This window comes from Lampris incognitus, chromosome 5 (genome assembly GCF_029633865.1).
Source record: "Lampris incognitus isolate fLamInc1 chromosome 5, fLamInc1.hap2, whole genome shotgun sequence".
Classification (NCBI taxonomy): domain Eukaryota; kingdom Metazoa; phylum Chordata; class Actinopteri; order Lampriformes; family Lampridae; genus Lampris; species Lampris incognitus.
In genome coordinates this window covers 7737733-7755652 of record NC_079215.1, presented here as the reverse complement: position 1 = coordinate 7755652, position 17920 = coordinate 7737733, and the positions used below count along the sequence as shown (strand labels likewise).

The window sequence follows — 17920 nt, the reverse complement described above, 5'->3', positions numbered from 1 at the left end:
GGGGCGTAAAGCAAAGACGACAGTGAAAATATTATTCTCCATCGGTGGCCCCCGTCTTCAAAAGCGTCAAGATGTCCTGCAGGGCGACGCCTTCTGCAAAGAGCCGAGCGTTCAGTGGCGTCGCGGAAGTTGTTTCTTGGTTTTTCAGCTTAGTAATTCAGGGTTTCCCCACAGGAAACTGGTTAGCCGAGGGGCTCGAATGCCTCCGAGAGATGGTTGGTGGCGTGATGCGATGCGACCCGATGCAGCGAGCGGTGGCACGATGTGCAGCCGGCCGGTTTGGTGATCCAGAATGAAACGGGACTACGTGACGCCGATGTGTTACACAGCCTACATGTACAGAACCGCTTTAGTAACACGTCCGACTCCCAACTGGTGAAATTAAACCAGTTGGGTTATTTTGCGACTACTTTCACTTCTCACGTCTACGTGCATAAACGGGGGTTCAGAGAGATGAGTCATCACAGTACAGTCGCACTACCGCTGTGATTTCCACGCTGCCGAGACGAGCCCTGTGGGGCTGTGTTTTGATATGACGGTTGAGGTTGCTTTGTGTATAATTACTGCAGTACACCTCCATGCCGCCAGCTTTGGACGGATCGGCACATTTAGGCCTCCACAGTAAACGCAGCATGTGCTGCACAAAAAAAAACCACACTTGATTTATTTTTCTTTTCTTCCCAAGGCCGGACTTTGATCATTTATTGATCAGAAATGGATTTTTGATTTTCCTTTTTCTGACGTTAGCGGAGGTGCTTGACCGCCGCCGCCGCGCCTCGGCTATTAGCGGTCACCAGAAACTCTGGTAACTGAACTTTGGTCGAAATGCATAAATCCGAAGCGAAATGCGTTTAATCTAAACAGCGGTGTCAATTTTGAAATAAATGATAAGTAAAAAACAAATAAACAAACAAACAAATAAATAAATAAAAAGGATAAATTGAAAAAATGGGATCAGTTTTGTATCAGACTGAATGTCTTATTTTATTAATATCTGCATTAGTCAAAAAAAACAGTATTTCGGTGCCCCCCCCTGTGCCGTACTTTTCCCCGGAAACCCCTTCAGTAACCGCCGAACGAGCGACAACAGAGGCGTCGGTGATGTGAATTTTGGCGGGGCTTCGGTCCGCCAGCAGTAGACTCTTGTCGGGTTGCGGCTTTTAAACGGGGGTTTAAAATGGCTGCGATTTAACTTGATGAAACTCGCTGGGTTATTTTTGGCTCATCTCCATGACTCCAGTTAAAACTTTCAGCTGCAGTGAGGCCGGTCCACGCGCAGACCTTTCAGCGCGGCCGTATGGCTTTCACATGACAAGAACCACTTGACTCGTGATTAGACGGAGCAGGGCCCCGCGTCGGCTTCTGCTGCCGTAAATCAGCCCCGTGTCTGTTCGGCGTAGTAACTTCTGTGGGTCGGCAGTGTGTGTGTGTGTCTGTGGTGAAGTTGAATCTGATGTGATTTCAGCATGAAGTACTCTGCGGCTACGGGGCCACCAATTGGACCCGTGTGTGAACACTGTGGGCAGAAGCATCAGGTGACTCGCACACATTTGTATCCGGCTTTGCACACAGTTACATGCACGTTTACATGCCTCCGTGAAATTATGTGTGTATCCAGTAGTAAATGTCATCTACACGCACACGCATCCATGCATTTTCACAAACACACACTCATATCTGTTCGGTTGTGTGCACAGACACACACGTATACAAACTCCTGAGCGTTCTGCGTGCTCCAGATGAAGTGGTACATATTTATGACCCATGGTCCGACCACGCCGGGCAGCAGAGTCGCTCGGATCTGACGGTTAAATCGAACCCGGGCCGACAAGCTGTCCGTCATAAAGAAGAACAAGAACCAGGAAGTGTTCAGACGCAGTCGTTCTCTGACGCTGTTCGTGTGGAGTAGTTCAGCCGTTACACACAGTGGCAGAAGTAGTCGTGTGAAGGATTTGCCGGACGGTTTGAAACCCGGAACGGGTCTCCCCGATCCGAACACCTGAGAGAGGGTGGTTTCCAGCCAAATGTGTCTGAAGCATGCGGCAGATCTTAATCTCGTATCCAGGCACACAACACAGATACTGAGTGAAGTGTCTCTCTGTGTGTCTTGTCTGTCTCATTTAGCTTGGTGGGCCAGTCTGGGCAGAGCCCCTCCACGACATGGCCTTTGTCCAGAAAGTCTTGGTTTCTGTTTCGGGAAACCCCTCCCGATTTGGAACCGCAAAGCGAATTGAGGGCATGCTCAGCATGATCACAGAGGTGAGAGCAAAGTAGGCGATGGCAGGCAGGAAGTGACAGCGCTGACATGCTTCTTGTTCCTCTCGGAGGGAGTTGTTCTGCTGCCAAAGTTTACCAAATGAGAAATAGAAAATGCCAAAATATTGGCATGAAAATGCCAAAAATTACAAAATATTGTATAGCACAGCAATAAATGATGGTACCTTTCATAAGTCAGACAGGTGTTAGAAACCCCTTTAATGACATTTGTAGGCTAGAACTGTTAAGTTGTTTCATTGATTTTTCTTTAAGTGGAAAATTAACATTTTGAAAGTTGTAAATGAACGCCTTTGTTGCCACTTGAGCCTTACTTACTGCAGATTCCAACATGTTTAATGTTTTTTTTCTAGGAGTTAGAGGACGCACCTCTCTACTACACCATCGACCATCTGAGCAGCACGGTACACTGTAACACCCCACCTCTGCTGCAGCTCAGGTAGGAACTCGTACACAGACCTGCACGATACTGACCAAGTTTCAGCTGTTGCATTTGCTTATTGGTAGGCCACACATGCGTGACCATACACCATACTTCTTTCGCCACGTAGGCAGGATTTCTCTTCAAGTACTTTTTTTTTTTTTTTGATTTTCCCTGATGGTACGATGGCGTGGTGGATAGCGCGGTCGCCTCACAGTAAGAAGGTCCTGGGTTCGAGCCCCGGCGTAGTCCAACTTTGGGGGTCGTCCCGGGTCGTCCTCCGTGCGGTTTGCATGTTCTCCCCGGGTCTGTGTGGGTTTCCTCCGGGGGCTCCGGTTTCCTTCCACAGTCCAAAGACATGTAGGTCAGGTGAATCGGCCATACTAAATTGTCCCTAGGTGTGTGTGTGTGTGTGTGTGTGTGTGTGTGTGTGTGTGTACATGTTTAGCTATCCTTGTGAAATGTCCACACAAACAAGGATAGCAAAACCTGACAGGACGTACCTTGTGCGGACATTTCAGAGGTCCGCACAAGGAAAAGGGTTTATTTTAGGGTTAGGACTTGGTTTTAGCGTTACGGTTAGAATTAGGGTTACGTTAAGGTTAGGGTAAGGGTTAGGGTTAGGTTAAGGTTAGGGTTAGGGTTAGGTTAAGGTTAGGGTAAAGGTTAAGGTTAGGGTTAGGGTTAGGGTTAAGGATAGGGTTAGGTTAAGGTTAGGGTAAGGGTTAGGTTAAGGTTAGGGTAAAGGTTAAGGTTAGGGTTAGGGTTAGGGTTAAGGATAGGGTTAGGTTAAGGTTAGGGTAAGGGTTAGGGTTGGGTTAGGGTAAGGGTTAGGGTTAGGTTAAGGTTAGGGTTACTCATGTAGTTTGCGTGGTTAAGGTTAGGGTTAAGGGCTAAGAAATTAATGTAGTCAATGAGGGGTCCACACAAGGATAGTGAAACATGGCTGTGTGTGTGTGTGATGGCCGGACGGCCTATCCAGGGTGTCTCCTCACCTGCCGCCCAATGACTGCTGGGATAGACTCCACCATCCTCGTGACCCTGAGAGCAGGATAAGCGGTTTGGATAAAGGATGGATGGATGGATGGATTTTTTTCTCCCCAATTGTATCCGTCCAATTACCCCACTCCCCCGAGCCGTCCCAGTCACTGCTCCACCCCTTCTGCTGATCCAGGGAGGGCTGCAGACTACCACATGCTTCCTCCGATACATGTGGAGTCGCCACCTGCTTCTTTTCACCTGACAATGAGGCGTTTCGCCAGGGGGGACGTAGCACGTAGAGGATCACGCTATTCCCCCCAGTTCCCCCCTCCTCCCTGAACAGACGCCGTTACCGACCAGAGGAGGCGCTAGTGCAGCAACCAGGACACATACCCACATCCGGCTTCCCACCCGCAGACACGGCCAATTGTGTCTGTTAGTAGGCAACGGAATAGACCGCTACGCTACCCAGACGCCCCTCAAATACTTTGAAAACGTTAAAGAAAAAACACCAGCGGGAGACAAATCAGTCTATATCAATGCGGGCATTTGTTGGCTGTGAGTCTGTCCCAACACCAGTACACTTTTTTTAGGGAGGCGATTTGACACATTTTTCCTGCGAGGAAAAACTGGCATTTTCTTTCCACATAGAATTGAGATTTTTTTTGCTTTGTTTCCAACTTGTTTAACATGTAGAGTGATATGTGTTTACCAGTGGGTTGTGTATACGAGGGTCTTTATACTACCTCTGCGTTGTGTGTGAGGTTGTGTTGTTCCTGCACCACGTGTGCCAGCACATAATGATAACCCTGCTTGTTATCACTTCTTCCCTGCTGTGCCTTTCCAACAAATTCACATACATTATTTTTTTTTTGTTGCACCGCCGTATCTTTTTTTCCGACGTGGCAAAAGCGGTCCTGCTTCTCCCTGTCTCTCTGTAGGTCAGCTCTACTCCACGCCGGCCACAGGGTCTCCCTCTCGCACGCCTGCAAGAATGGCATTAAAACGGACGCCCCTCCTTCTGTCATCTGGGACATCATGCGCTGCTGGGTAGCCACCACTGACTCTGCACCTCCCTTTGTCTTGTCTATGCAGGAGTTGAACAGTAGAAAAAAAAAAGAGCATGTCCTAGGGACATTATGGTGTTGGGTATTACATAATTTTGGCAGCAGTCCAAGTGAAATCTTGCCCTGAGTAATATGAGAGCTTGAACCATAGACGGTACTATTATACCATAACCATAGATGGTACTATTATACCATAACCATAGACAGTACTATTATACCATAACCATAGATGGTACTATTATACCATAACCATAGACAGTACTATTATACCATAACCATAGATGGTACTATTATACCATAACCATAGATGGTACTATTATACCATAACCATAGATGGTACTACCATAACCATAGACGGTACTATTATACCATAACCATAGATGGTACTATTATACCATAACCATAGATGGTACTATTATACCATAACCATAGATGGTACTATTATACCATAACCATAGACGGTACTATTATACCATAACCATAGACGGTACTATTATACCATAACCATAGATGGTACTATTATACCATAACCATAGACGGTACTATTATACCATAACCATAGACGGTACTATTATACCATAGCCATAGACGGTACTATTATACCATAACCATAGACGGTACTATTATACCATAGCCATAGACGGTACTATTATACCATAACCATAGATGGTACTATTATACCATAACCATAGACGGTACTATTACACCATAACCATAGACGGTACTATTATACCATAACCATAGATGGTACTATTATACCATAACCATAGACAGTACTATTATACCATAACCATAGATGGTACTATTATACCATAACCATAAATGGTACTATTATACCATAACCATAGATGGTACTATTATACCATAACCATAGACGGTACTATTATACCATAACCATAGATGGTACTATTATACCATAACCATAGACGGTACTATTATACCATAACCATAGACGGTACTATTATACCATAGCCATAGACGGTACTATTATACCATAACCATAGATGGTACTATTATACCATAACCATAGATGGTACTATTATACCATAACCATAGACAGTACTATTATACCATAACCATAGATGGTACTATTATACCATAACCATAAATGGTACTATTATACCATAACCATAAATGGTACTATTATACCATAACCATAGATGGTACTATTATACCATAACCATAGATGGTACTATTATACCATAACCATAGACGGTACTATTATACCATAACCATAGATGGTACTATTATACCATAACCATAGACGGTACTATTATACCATAACCATAGATGGTACTATTATACCATAACCATAGATGGTACTATTATACCATAACCATAGACAGTACTATTATACCATAACCATAGACGGTACTATTATACCATAACCATAGATGGTACTATTATACCATAACCATAGACGGTACTATTATACCATAACCATAGATGGTACTATTATACCATAACCATAGACGGTACTATTATACCATAACCATAGACGGTACTATTATACCATGACCATAAATGGTACTATTATACCATAACCATAGATGGTACTATTATACCATAACCATAGACGGTACTATTATACCATAACCATAGACGGTACTATTATACCATAACCATAGATACTACTATTATACCATAACCATAGACAGTATTGTTATATAGTGTATGTTTTTGAAATATCGAGAGGTAATTGCACCCACTCATGACAATAAAAATGGCATCCTACACATTTATAATTTTTCTTACTTTAGAGATGCAATTTTTGATGCATTTCTTTTTTACTCTGAGCTTTTAGCAAGGCATCACACAGAAGTTTGGTAAAATCAAGCCTCACACGCATATACGGTATACTTTTGTGTGTGTGTGTGTGTGTGTGTGTGTGTGCTGACTATTGTCACTGAACAATACTGAGACACTGACTGCATGTTGATTGGTCGTTTGCTGCAGGAGCGAGCCAATCCCGTGAAGAGAGAGAAGCTGTCGGAGACTAGCCCCGCCTTCAAGATCCTCTCCTCTGAGCCGAGGTAAGCCTTCGTTATGCACATCAAGCCCCCCCGGTGACACAAGATCCAAGATTTAGTTTATTGTGATTTTCATTATGTACCATCCATCCATTATCCGAACCGCTTATCCTGCTCTCAGGGTCGCGGGGACGCTGGACCCTCTCCCAGCAGTCAGTCATTGGGCGGCAGGCAGGGGAGACACCCTGGACAGGCCACCAGGCCATCACCTGCGCACATAAATAAAAGCGAAATGCTGTTTCTCCCAGCCCACAGCAGTGCAACAGAGAAGATAAAAATACACATCCAAAAATTCCCTAAAAACGACACCATTAAAAACAGAGAGAACAAAACAAAAACGCACAAACAATTAACAACACAGTCCATTCAAGTACAACACAGTCCATTAAAGTGCCATTTCAGTTTAAATGTTGACAGCCGGTGTCCGTCAACGAGTGACCAGCACTGATGGGGGAGGGGGGTTAGAGGGTAGGTGGTGGTGGGGGGGGTGACCGTGGAGGGGATACAGTTTGTTAACGATCCTGACTGCCTGTGGCTAGAAGCTGTTTAGCGTTCTGCTGGATTTAGCACAGATGCTGCTGTTCCTCCTCCCAGACGGCAGGAGGGAAAACAGGTTGTGAGGAGGGTGGTGGAGGTCCTTAAAGATGCTGGAGGCTCTGCAAACACAGCGTTGATGATGCATCTCCAACAGGAAGGGGAGAGGGGCACAAATGGTCTTGCTAGCTGTCTTCACTATGCTGTTCAGCTGGTGGTCTTTGCAGTTACCGAACCAGGAAGTGAGACCGCAGGTTAGAATACGTTCAGTGGTGCCCCTGTAGAAGGTGGTGAGGGCTGGAATGGGGAGGCTTGCCCTTTTAAGTCTCCAGAGGGGATGGAGCCGCTGTTGGGCCTTTTTAACGATGGCCAGGGCGTTACTGGTTGAAGTCAGGTCGTCCACCTGGTGCACTCCCAGAAATTTGATGTTACTGACCCTCTCCACAGTGGTGCCGTCGATGGTCAGTAGCATATGATGGTGTCTGCTGACCCTCCTGAAGCTGTTGGCTGTTTAATCTGCAGCCCAGCTATAATAACAGCAGTGATGATGATGATGGGAATATTAAAGTAAACCTGCATAAGTGTTGTTAATTTTTCAACTTAAAAAGCAAAATAAAAATGGACCATATTAAAATGGTAGCTATTCTGTGCTGGTTCCGATAAAAACTTGTCTGCATAAACTCGAGTTTGATAAGACTACGTAACCATGATGCAGTCATTGCAGTTCAAATGTAGATGAAAAGCAATAAAAGGACAGGTTCCTGAATCCGTTCAACGTCAAATCAGAGCCAAAAGAACAACTAAGTTGGATCAGACAAGCAAACTAATGAAAATACGAATGCTATAGTGAAACCAAATCCAAGTTGATAACAACTGGAAGCGATGGTTCTCATCTGTCTTTTAAAGTAAATATTTTCTTTTACTTCTTCAGCTTACAAAAATGTGTGTCATTTATTTATCAAGGAAACTTTGTCCTCTAAATTATGTTTTATTCAGCTCCCCTAGGGCAAGTGGCTGCGGGGGAGGCCTTGCTGTAATTTCCCAAAATACGTTTACATGCAGCCTTATTTCTATTAAAAACTTAGCAAGTTTTGAGGTAACGATGTTTAAAATTGACTCTCATTCCAGTTCTCTATTGTTATTTATCAACCCCCAACTTTTAACCCTGTGTTTTTTACTGAATTTTCAGAATTCTTAAAATTCTGTGGTTCTTCAGTATGATAAAATTATGATCATTGGGGATTTTAACTTTAATGTTGATAGTACCTCCAATCGTGCTGCAACCGAGTTTTTAAATTTTACTGAGTCCTACAATTTTGTCCAACCCACAACTGCGGACACACTCTAGACCCTTGTGTTTGAACTTGGTTTGACTCTAAACAGTATCTGCTTTAGAGATCTTGCTGTCTCTGACCATATATGTCTCCGGCTTAATTCAGTTTTCCAAGCTGCTATAAAACCTCATAAGTAAAAGGTGCAGTTCCGTGTTCTCAATAAACACAGAAGTCAGTCATTCTCCTAGCTTTTACCACTGCTAGTGTCTTCTTACTAATACAAAGGACCAGTTGCATGTCTTTAATCACTTATGCTTATCTATTCTGGACATGGTTGCTCCTATCAAAACTAAACTCAAGTCCTCTGTCAGGAAATCCCCATGGATGAACAAAGAAATGTGTGGCCTTAAAAGAACCTGTCGAAGATTTGCACACAAGTGGAAGTCCAGTAAATTGCAGGTTCATTACTCGCTGCTCGAAGACTCGTTAATGTCATACAATTGTAAGGTAAAGGAAGCCAGGGACCAGTGTTTCTCACAGCTAACCTCTGCCAACCAGCACAGCCCAGAATCCTCTTTAATACAACCAGTCAGCTCAGATCCGACTATGGCCGGACTCGATGAAGCAGCAATAATTGGCAACGCCGTCTTCAGGAGGGGGGCGGAGTCGGCTTGTGTTCGTCACATGAACGCGTCTCTGTGTGTCGGATAAAGCAGTGGTTTGGCCCGGATTCGCCTCGTCACGAAAGTGGCGAGGCTTCTCCTTCGAGACTGCCGGCCGAAGAGATGCAGTTGGCGAACGCATGCAGTACGGGGGTGGGTGTTTGAACTAAAAAAGTGATCGATTGGCCACTAAACTGGGAGAAATCAGAAATAAATAAAATATAAAAAAATACAACCAGTCAGCTTGTAAACTCTCCTTCCTCTACTGCGGACGCTTCTTCTCCAGCCAACTGCGAATTTTTTTTTAACCTTTTTCATAGAAAAGATTGATCAGAGCAAATATCACTCCTCCCACCTCTATAGAGGCAACCTCTTTTGCCCCTCCTTGGATGTTGGATTGCTTTAAACCAGTATCACTGCAGGATCTTAAGAAAACTGTCACTTAATGAGACCCTCATCGATTCCCCTCTATATTATCCTGACAGAACTGCTTAAAGAAGCAATAGAGTCAATCGGCCCTGCATTGCTGACCATCATCAATGGCTCTGATCTCTGAAGTTGTACCAGATCTTATTAAAAAGGCTTGTGTTCAACCGCTCCCTAAGGGACCTGGGTTAGAGCCCACAAATTGAAAAAAAAACAAAACCTGTGGCCAATTTCCAAACTGCCTTTCGTTTCAGAAATGCTAGAAAAGATATTGCTAGAGCAACTACTACGGGCACTTGGTAACAATACGCTACACAGCACAGAAACCGCCCTTCTCAGAGTCACAAATGATTTACGGATGGCTGCAGACTCTGGTGCATGTTCCATGTTAATATTGCTCGACCTCAGTGCGGCTTTTGATACGATTGACCACTCCATCGTTATTGACAGACTAAAATAGTGGGCGAGTATTCCTGGAACTGCTCTGGACTGGTTTTCCTCATACAGTGGTGCTTGAAAGTTTGTGAACCCGTTAGAATTTTCTATATTTTTTTTTTATGCATAAATATGACCTAAAACGTCAGATTTTCACACAAGTCCTAAAAGTAGATAAAGAGAATCCAGTTAAACAAATGAGAAAAACATTTTGTACTTGGTCATTTATTTATTGAGGAAAATGGTCCAATATTACATATCTGTGAGTGGCAAAAGTATGTGAACCTCTAGGATTAGCAGTTAATTTGAAGGTGACATTAGAGTCGGGTGTTTTCGATCAATGGGATGACAATCAGGTGTGAGTGGGCGCCCTGTTTTATTTAAAGAACAGGGATCTATCAAGGTCTGATCTTCACAACACATGTTTGTGGAAGTGTATCATGGCAAGAACAAAGGAGATTTCTCACGACCTCAGAAAAAGTTGATGCTCATCAGGCTGCAAAAGGTTACAAAACCGTCTCTAAAGAGTTTGGGCTCCACCAATCCACAGTCAGACAGATTGTGTACAAATGGAGGAAATTCGAGACCATTGTTACCCTCCCCAGGAGTGGTCGACCATCGCTCCAAGAGCAAGGCGTGTAATAGTCGGCCAGGTCACAAAGGAACCCAGGGCAACTTCTAAGCAACTAAAGATACTGAAAGCAAAGGTTCACATACTTTTGCCACTCACAGATATGTAATATTGGATCATTTTCCTCAATAAATGAATGGCCAAGTATAATATTTTTGTCTCATTTGTTTAATTGGGTTCTCTTTATCTAATTTTAGGACTTGTGTGAAAATCTGATGATGTTTTAGGTCATATTTATGCAGAAAGATAGAAAATTCTAACGGGTTCACAAACTTTCAAGCACCACTGTGTTTAGTCAGCAGGGATTTTTTTTTTGTTTCTGTTTGTGAATTTACTGCACAAAATGCTCAGTCTAAATATGGAATATCATAATTTTGAGACCTGTTCTGTTTACCCTGTACATGTTAACCTTGGGTCAGATGAGCCGTCACCACAACATGTCTTTCCATAGCTACGCGGATGATACACAGCTGTGCCTGTCTTTTAAATCTTCGGACATCAGTAAATTAGCTCCACTATATAGCTGGCCTATTTGACATAAATAGCTGGATGTCCCGTAATGTCTTAAAACTTAACTCTGACAAGACAGAATTTGGCCCTGAGAAGGTATCAAAACAAATACACAACTCCCCCTTGGCCCCCTCACTCCCAACATAAAGTCGGCTACAAAAAACCCGGGCGTTATCCTGGATTGTAACTTGAGTCATGTTTTTAGCAACCGAGGAATGTTTCCAAAATTAGATCAGTTCTGTCCTTCAGTGACACAGAGAAAATGATATATACTGTTATATCCTCCCACCTTGATTACTGTAATGCCTTGTTTACTTGCCTGAACAATCGCGCGACGGAGCAGTTCCAAACGGTTCACAATTCAGCAGCTACACTCCTGACTCCAACAAAGTGATTTTCACACATCACACCAACCCTGGCTTCACTGCACTGGCTTCCGGCCTCTTCTGGAATCCATTTTGAAGTGCTTTTAATCACATACAAGGCTCTGGACGATCCGGCGCCGGAATATATAACCGAGCTTCGTACACCTTACTGTCCGAACAGGCCCGTCAGCTCTGCCAGTCTGGGTCTTTTAACTATTTCCAGAGTCCAGGTTAAAAACAAAGGGTGACTGAGCCTTTGCAGGAGCGGCTCCGTGGCTCTGGAACAGCCTTCTGCTGAGCATCAGGTCAGCTGACCCTGTTGCTGCTTTTAAATGTCATCTTAAAACTCACTATTACAGAAAGGCTTTCCCCACTAAGTGGTTTTCCTTGGTTCAGGAGCTGTTGCTTTTATCTCTTTTGTTGAGTTTTTGTCGTGTGTGTATGTGTGTGTGCGCTTGTGCGTGTATATGTATCTATTAGGGATGTAATGATACACTCAACTCACAAAATATGATAGATATGATTCATGATACCGGGTTCACATTATGATTTTCTCAATTCTTTTAATGAAACGAGATTTAAGACAAATTGTGACTGAAAAAGTTTCCCTTTTCTCAGACAAAAATCTCCAAAATATATTTTCTATTGCCTTTATCTTTATTCTTTATGGCAGCACGGTGGCCCAGTGGTTAACACTGTTGCCACCCACCCTGGGGCGGCCTGGGTTTCGAACCCCAGGCCACCCCAGGGCCTTTCTGTGCGGGGTCTGCATGCTCTCCCCGTGTCTGCGTGGGTTTCTTCCTGGTGCTCCGGTTTCCTCCCACCGTCAAAAAGACATGCATGTTAGGGTTAATACCTCCTGTCTGTGCCCCTGAGCAAGGCAATGGAAAGAAGAACTGGAGTTGGTCCCCGGGTGCTGCAGCTGCCCACTGCTCCTATACAATAGGACGGGTTACATGCAGAGAGCACATTCATTGTAAGAATACAATTATAAAATAAAGTGGCTTTTTCTTTCTTGCAAATGAAAGCATCCTTCTTTATTTCTGAAGTAGGTTATAAAATATGCAAAACAATGCATATTTAGTTTCCTTTGTAAAAGTGAAACTGAAAATATCTTTTTTCCCCCTTGAATAACAAAAAAAAAAACTAAGTTGAATCTCTCAGTCTAAAGTCTACAAAATATATTTTCTTTTCTATATCAAATTAAAGAATCCTTTTATTTCTGTGGGAGGGTATAAACTATGCAGAACCGCACATTTCCTTCTCTTTTTAAAAGTCAAACTGCAAATATCTTTTGTTTTAAATAACAAAAAAAAAACTAAGTTGAATTTTAAAAGAAACCCCAAATCAAATTAATAAGTGAAAGATACAAATAAAGAAAATCTCCTCAAATAAACAAACTGAGGCTTCACCTGTATTCCTGTTTCTAGCTTAGAATTTACTTTTTTTGGGGGGGGGGGATCATTTTCAGGCAGACTGAGCTCTCTGGACATTCACAATGTCCCACATGTGGCCATAGACATCTACACATAGACGCCACATTGACCACTGGATCATATGTTAAGAACAAATCACTGAAATCATTTGAGAAATGTAAACGTTATAATGCTCTTTATCTAGGAAAAACTGCAGCTCCCCTCTTTACTTGTATTTGTTTACAGGCCAGTCGTGTCTGGTCCAATATGGCGGCAACATTGACGTATTGCAGCAAGGGTCAAAACGGTCAATGTGGTGTCTGTGTGTGTGTGTGTATATATATATATATATATATATATATATATATATATATATATACATATATATATATAAACTTAGCACAAAAAGTAAGGAAATGTATGTTTGATAGATTATGTCTTTGTTGTAACAATGCTTCTTGGCAATAAATCTTATATCAGGCAGCTGATTGTCAGCACCTGGGGTACCAGAAGCTCAAAACAAGAGTCAATAGCAGCAGCAAAATAAGCTGTTTGCCATTGGCAGAGAAGATTTGGCAAATTTTTCATGGGCGCAACCCACATACTCAGCTCTGCTGCTCATCCCACAAATGCATGTTCCTTACACATGTGGCGCCATTTAAAAGGGAAATAAACAGGCTTTCCAACGGTATAAGATTTATTGCCAAGAAGCATTGTTACAACAAAGAAATAATCTACCAAACACACATTTCCTTACTTTTTGTGCTAAGTATATATATATATATATATATATATATACACACACACACACATATCAAACATTCATTGTTCAGATAGCTTTGTTGTTTTGTGAGGAGGAAGTCGTTTCCTTCATAAAAACAAAGAATTGAGGGGTTTTTTTTGTTTATAAATGTACATTTGTGAATGTGGAATTTTGGCAAGAAGTAAAATTAGCTCAATAAGTGTATTAATTGTCTTTGTCACTATAATCGTAGCAACCAATAATATTTCCATAGTAAAAAATCTGAGAAAATGTTGTCAACTATAAAAGTATTAACATCTTTCCACAGCACATATGTAAAACCCGCAAGACCAAAATAAATGGGAGCAAGTTTCACAATGTAATTCACAGAAAGAGCGATTCACATCTGTGTCACTCTTTAACTTTTGTAAGCAATATTTCACTGGATTGAATCTATGGATATACTTAAATGACAGCTACTTTACCTTATTTGTTAGAAGGAACTGTTGTGGTAAGGACCAAACTTTTTCCCAGTCAATATTACTAACAAAATTACTCCAGTAAATTGTTGCTGCAGGAATAGAAACCACGTTGTCCTGAAACAAGGCCCTTATTCTGGAATTCATGCCTCTATTGAAAGAGAAACAATCTTCACCTAAGGGAGCTTGAATTGGGTCAGGGGGCGACACTGACAAGGGCAGAGAGTGGTCAACATTCCTAAATAACATGTATGTACCAGACGGGATAGCGTCAAAAACAGTGGTAAATTATTTCGGGGTTATTGGTATAATGTACCTGGCGGGAAATTCTGAGTAGTTGTACAGTAGCCCTTCTTTATCGAATAACTGGCATACTTGTATAATACCATTGTTGACCCATTTATCATAAAATAATGTCTTATTATAATATTACAGCTGTTCCAGATGTAACATCTCAGCGGAGAGAAAGTGTGCTTGTAAATCAGCACCCATGCCAAAACAATCTGTTGGCGAAAACTGGAAAGTTTAAGTGGAATTTTTTGGAATACTGTAGTTACAAAGTGGAATTAATTTTAGGCCACTTCAATGTGAAAAGGTGTGATGAGAGATGAAAATCCAAATAGCATTAATGGGGTTTTTTTTTTTAGATATTGTTTGATCCAGTTAATCTTAAATGTATTGAGAGAGCTGAAGTCTGTAAAATTTAACCCACCATTGTTGTATGTATTCAGAACTATCGATTTTCGCATATAGTGGGTTTTGTTTTCAATAGAAATTGCTTGGCATCCTGTCAGTAGATTTACATATTGAATTATCAACATATAATGGCTGAGCAGTATAGGTTAGACAAGATATACCTTGTGCCTTAATGAGCAGAACTCTGCTCTTCAATGCCAATTCTCCTTGCAACCAGTGGTTGAGAACCTTTTGGGTCTTTTCCGTAATTGGATTGAATTTAAGGTGCCCATGGATTTCCTAGCTTTAGTTGTTTGGACCCCAAGATATGTAACAGAGTTTCTCACAGGAATATTAGAAACTGAGGTCACTGTACATTTACTCACTGGTAATAATTCACATTTATTAAGATTAAGGGAGAGCCCAGATGCCTTGGAGAAGGACTGGATAGTGCTGACTGCTACTACTACTTGGGAGGAATCCTTAAGAAACAGGGCGGTATCGTCTGCCAGCTCAATGATAATTATTTCCCTGTTGGCACTAGCAATGCCTTTTAAAGAGCTGGCTTTAATCTGTAAATTAAGTAGTTGTGCAGCTAGAAGGAAGCGGTATACAGATAGAGGACACCCTTATTGGACCCCACGTTTTAAGGGAGCTCTTGGGGATGTGCCACTGTTTAGCTGTTTCCATTAGTATATAATGTTTTGACTGAGCTGCAAAAATAGTTACCGAAACCAAATTTGCTTAGAGCAATCATCGTAAAATCATGTCCCGAGGAGTCAAAAGCTTTATTAAAATCTGAAAAGAGAATGAAACTGTCTTCTTGAACAACATCTGAGTCATCTAATATATCGAAAATGAACCTTACATTGTTAGAAATACTCCTATTTTGCATAAAACCTGACTGACTTTCATCAGCGATAGTATCTAGTACAGATTTCAATCTATAAGCCAATATAAGAACAAAGACTTTATATTTGTTATTTAATAAAGAGATTGGGTGCCAATTGTCTAATATGAGAAGATCTTTTTTATGTTTAGAAATCAGGACGATTAGAGCCTGACATAATGGGGGGGGGGGCGGTTGAACCGCCGTCAGTACTTTCTGCAAATACTTCTCTTAGAAATGGGGCTAAGCTTACTGAAAATTGTTTATAAAACTCAGCAGTGAAGCCATCTGTTCCAGATGATTTGTTGATTTTTAAATGGTTTAGAGCATCAATGATTTCAGTCAATGAAATGGGTCTGTCAGAAAAAAATCCCCATCGGCCTCGTTCAACTGATTAATATTAGCAAGAGAATCAGAAAAGAGCGAGGCAGTGTGATGGCATTACTTGGAAGTGTAAAGATTGCTGTAAAACTCAGCACAATAGTTTGCTGTTGCTATTTCATCAGCAGTCGGCCCAGCAAATTCTTAATTGCTTCACAGTGTTGTTTTTTAGATTGTTGTCTTTCTAGTCTGAAAAAATATGCAAGTTCTGCTCTCTCTTCGAGCCATCTTCTGCGTCATCTAACAAATGCTCCTTCAGCTTTAGGCTTGTACACAGATCAGCCAAAACATTAGAACCACCTGAAGTCACTGCCGTCAGGGAATACCGTCGCCATGAAGGGGTGTACTGGGTGTACTTGGTCTGTTACAGTGTTTAGGCAGAACATTGCCCAGCGCATCACACTGCCTCCGTTGGCTTGCTTTCTTCCCATAGTGCATCTTGGTGCCATCTTTTCCCCAGGTAAATGATGCACACATACCTGTCAGTCCACATGATGTAAAAGAAAACGTGATTCATCAGACCAGGCCACCTTCTTTCACTGCTCCACGGTCCAGCTCTGACGCTCACGTGCCCATTGTAGGTGCTTTCGGCAGTGGATTGGGGTCATCATGGTGACTCTGTCTGGTCTGCAGCTACACAGCCCCGTACACAGGAAGCTGTGATGCACTGTGTTCTGACACCTGTCTATCATAGCCAGCATGAACTTTTTCAGCAAGTTGAGCTACAGTAGCTCTTCTGTGGGATCAGACCAGACGGGCTAGCCTTCGCTTCCCACATGCATCAGTGAGACTTGGGCACCTATGACCCTGTAGCAGGTTCACCGGTTGTCCTTCCTTGGACCACTTTTGGTAGGTACTGACCACTGCATACCGGGAACAACCCACAAGACCTGCTGATTTGGCGATGCTCTGACCCAGTCATCTAGCTATCACAATTTTGCCCATATCAAAGTGGCTCAGATCCTTACGCTTGCCCATTTTTCCTGCTGCCAACACATCAACTTCAACAACTTACTGTTCGCTTGCTGCCTAATATATCCCAGCCCTTGAAAAGTTCCATTGTAATGAGATAATCCATTTTTAAATTGCAGCGTCCATTTGTCTGAAGCAACAATGGAGGCAAAAAAGACTCAAGAGAAAACTAAAAAAGGAGAATTAAAAACAAAAACAAGGAAGAGCAGTAAAGTTCCATGTGGGAGCAATTTAGTGAAATACTTGACCATGATGAGTGAAGTGCTGGGTATGTCATATGCAACAGCTGCGAAGCGCTGTATGTACATGATAGCCACAAAACTGGTACCTTAAACATAATGTGTTACCATATCATCATGCTTCCATATATTCATTCATTCATTCATTCATCTTCAGCTGCATCTCCGGGGTGGGGTCGTGGTGGCAGCAAGCTAAGCGGGGCACTCCTGATGCCCCTCTCCCCAGCAACACCCTCCAGCTCCTCCTGGGGGATCCCAAGGTGTTCCCAGGCCAGATTTGATTTAACATGTAGTCCCTCCAGCGAGTTCTGGGTCTACCCCAGGGTCTCCGGTCTCCTCTCAGTTGGCCGTGCCCGGTAAACCTCCAAAGGAAGGCGCCCAGGATGCATCCTAATCAGATGCCCGAACCACCTCAACTGGCTCCTTTCGACGTGAAGGAGCAGCGGCTCTACTCCGAGCTCCCTCCGGATGTCCGAGCTCCTCACCCTATTCACCCTTTGCAGACACGTCACAATTAT

The 17920-nt window shown here is 42.6% G+C and overlaps 1 protein-coding gene across 4 annotated transcripts in view; it reads left to right on the top strand.

The window, feature by feature from the left end:
- The window catches only part of trmt1 (tRNA methyltransferase 1), a 46053-nt gene that overhangs the window by 19651 nt on the left and 8482 nt on the right, over positions 1-17920 (top strand). For all 4 annotated transcript variants that reach the window (XM_056280144.1, XM_056280143.1, XM_056280142.1 and 1 more), the window contains exons 9-13: positions 1466-1535; positions 2125-2259; positions 2628-2713; positions 4618-4726; positions 6700-6776. In XM_056280144.1, the coding sequence (XP_056136119.1) occupies positions 1466-1535; positions 2125-2259; positions 2628-2713; positions 4618-4726; positions 6700-6776 (477 nt within the window). The remainder of the gene's footprint in view (positions 1-1465; positions 1536-2124; positions 2260-2627; positions 2714-4617; positions 4727-6699; positions 6777-17920) is intronic.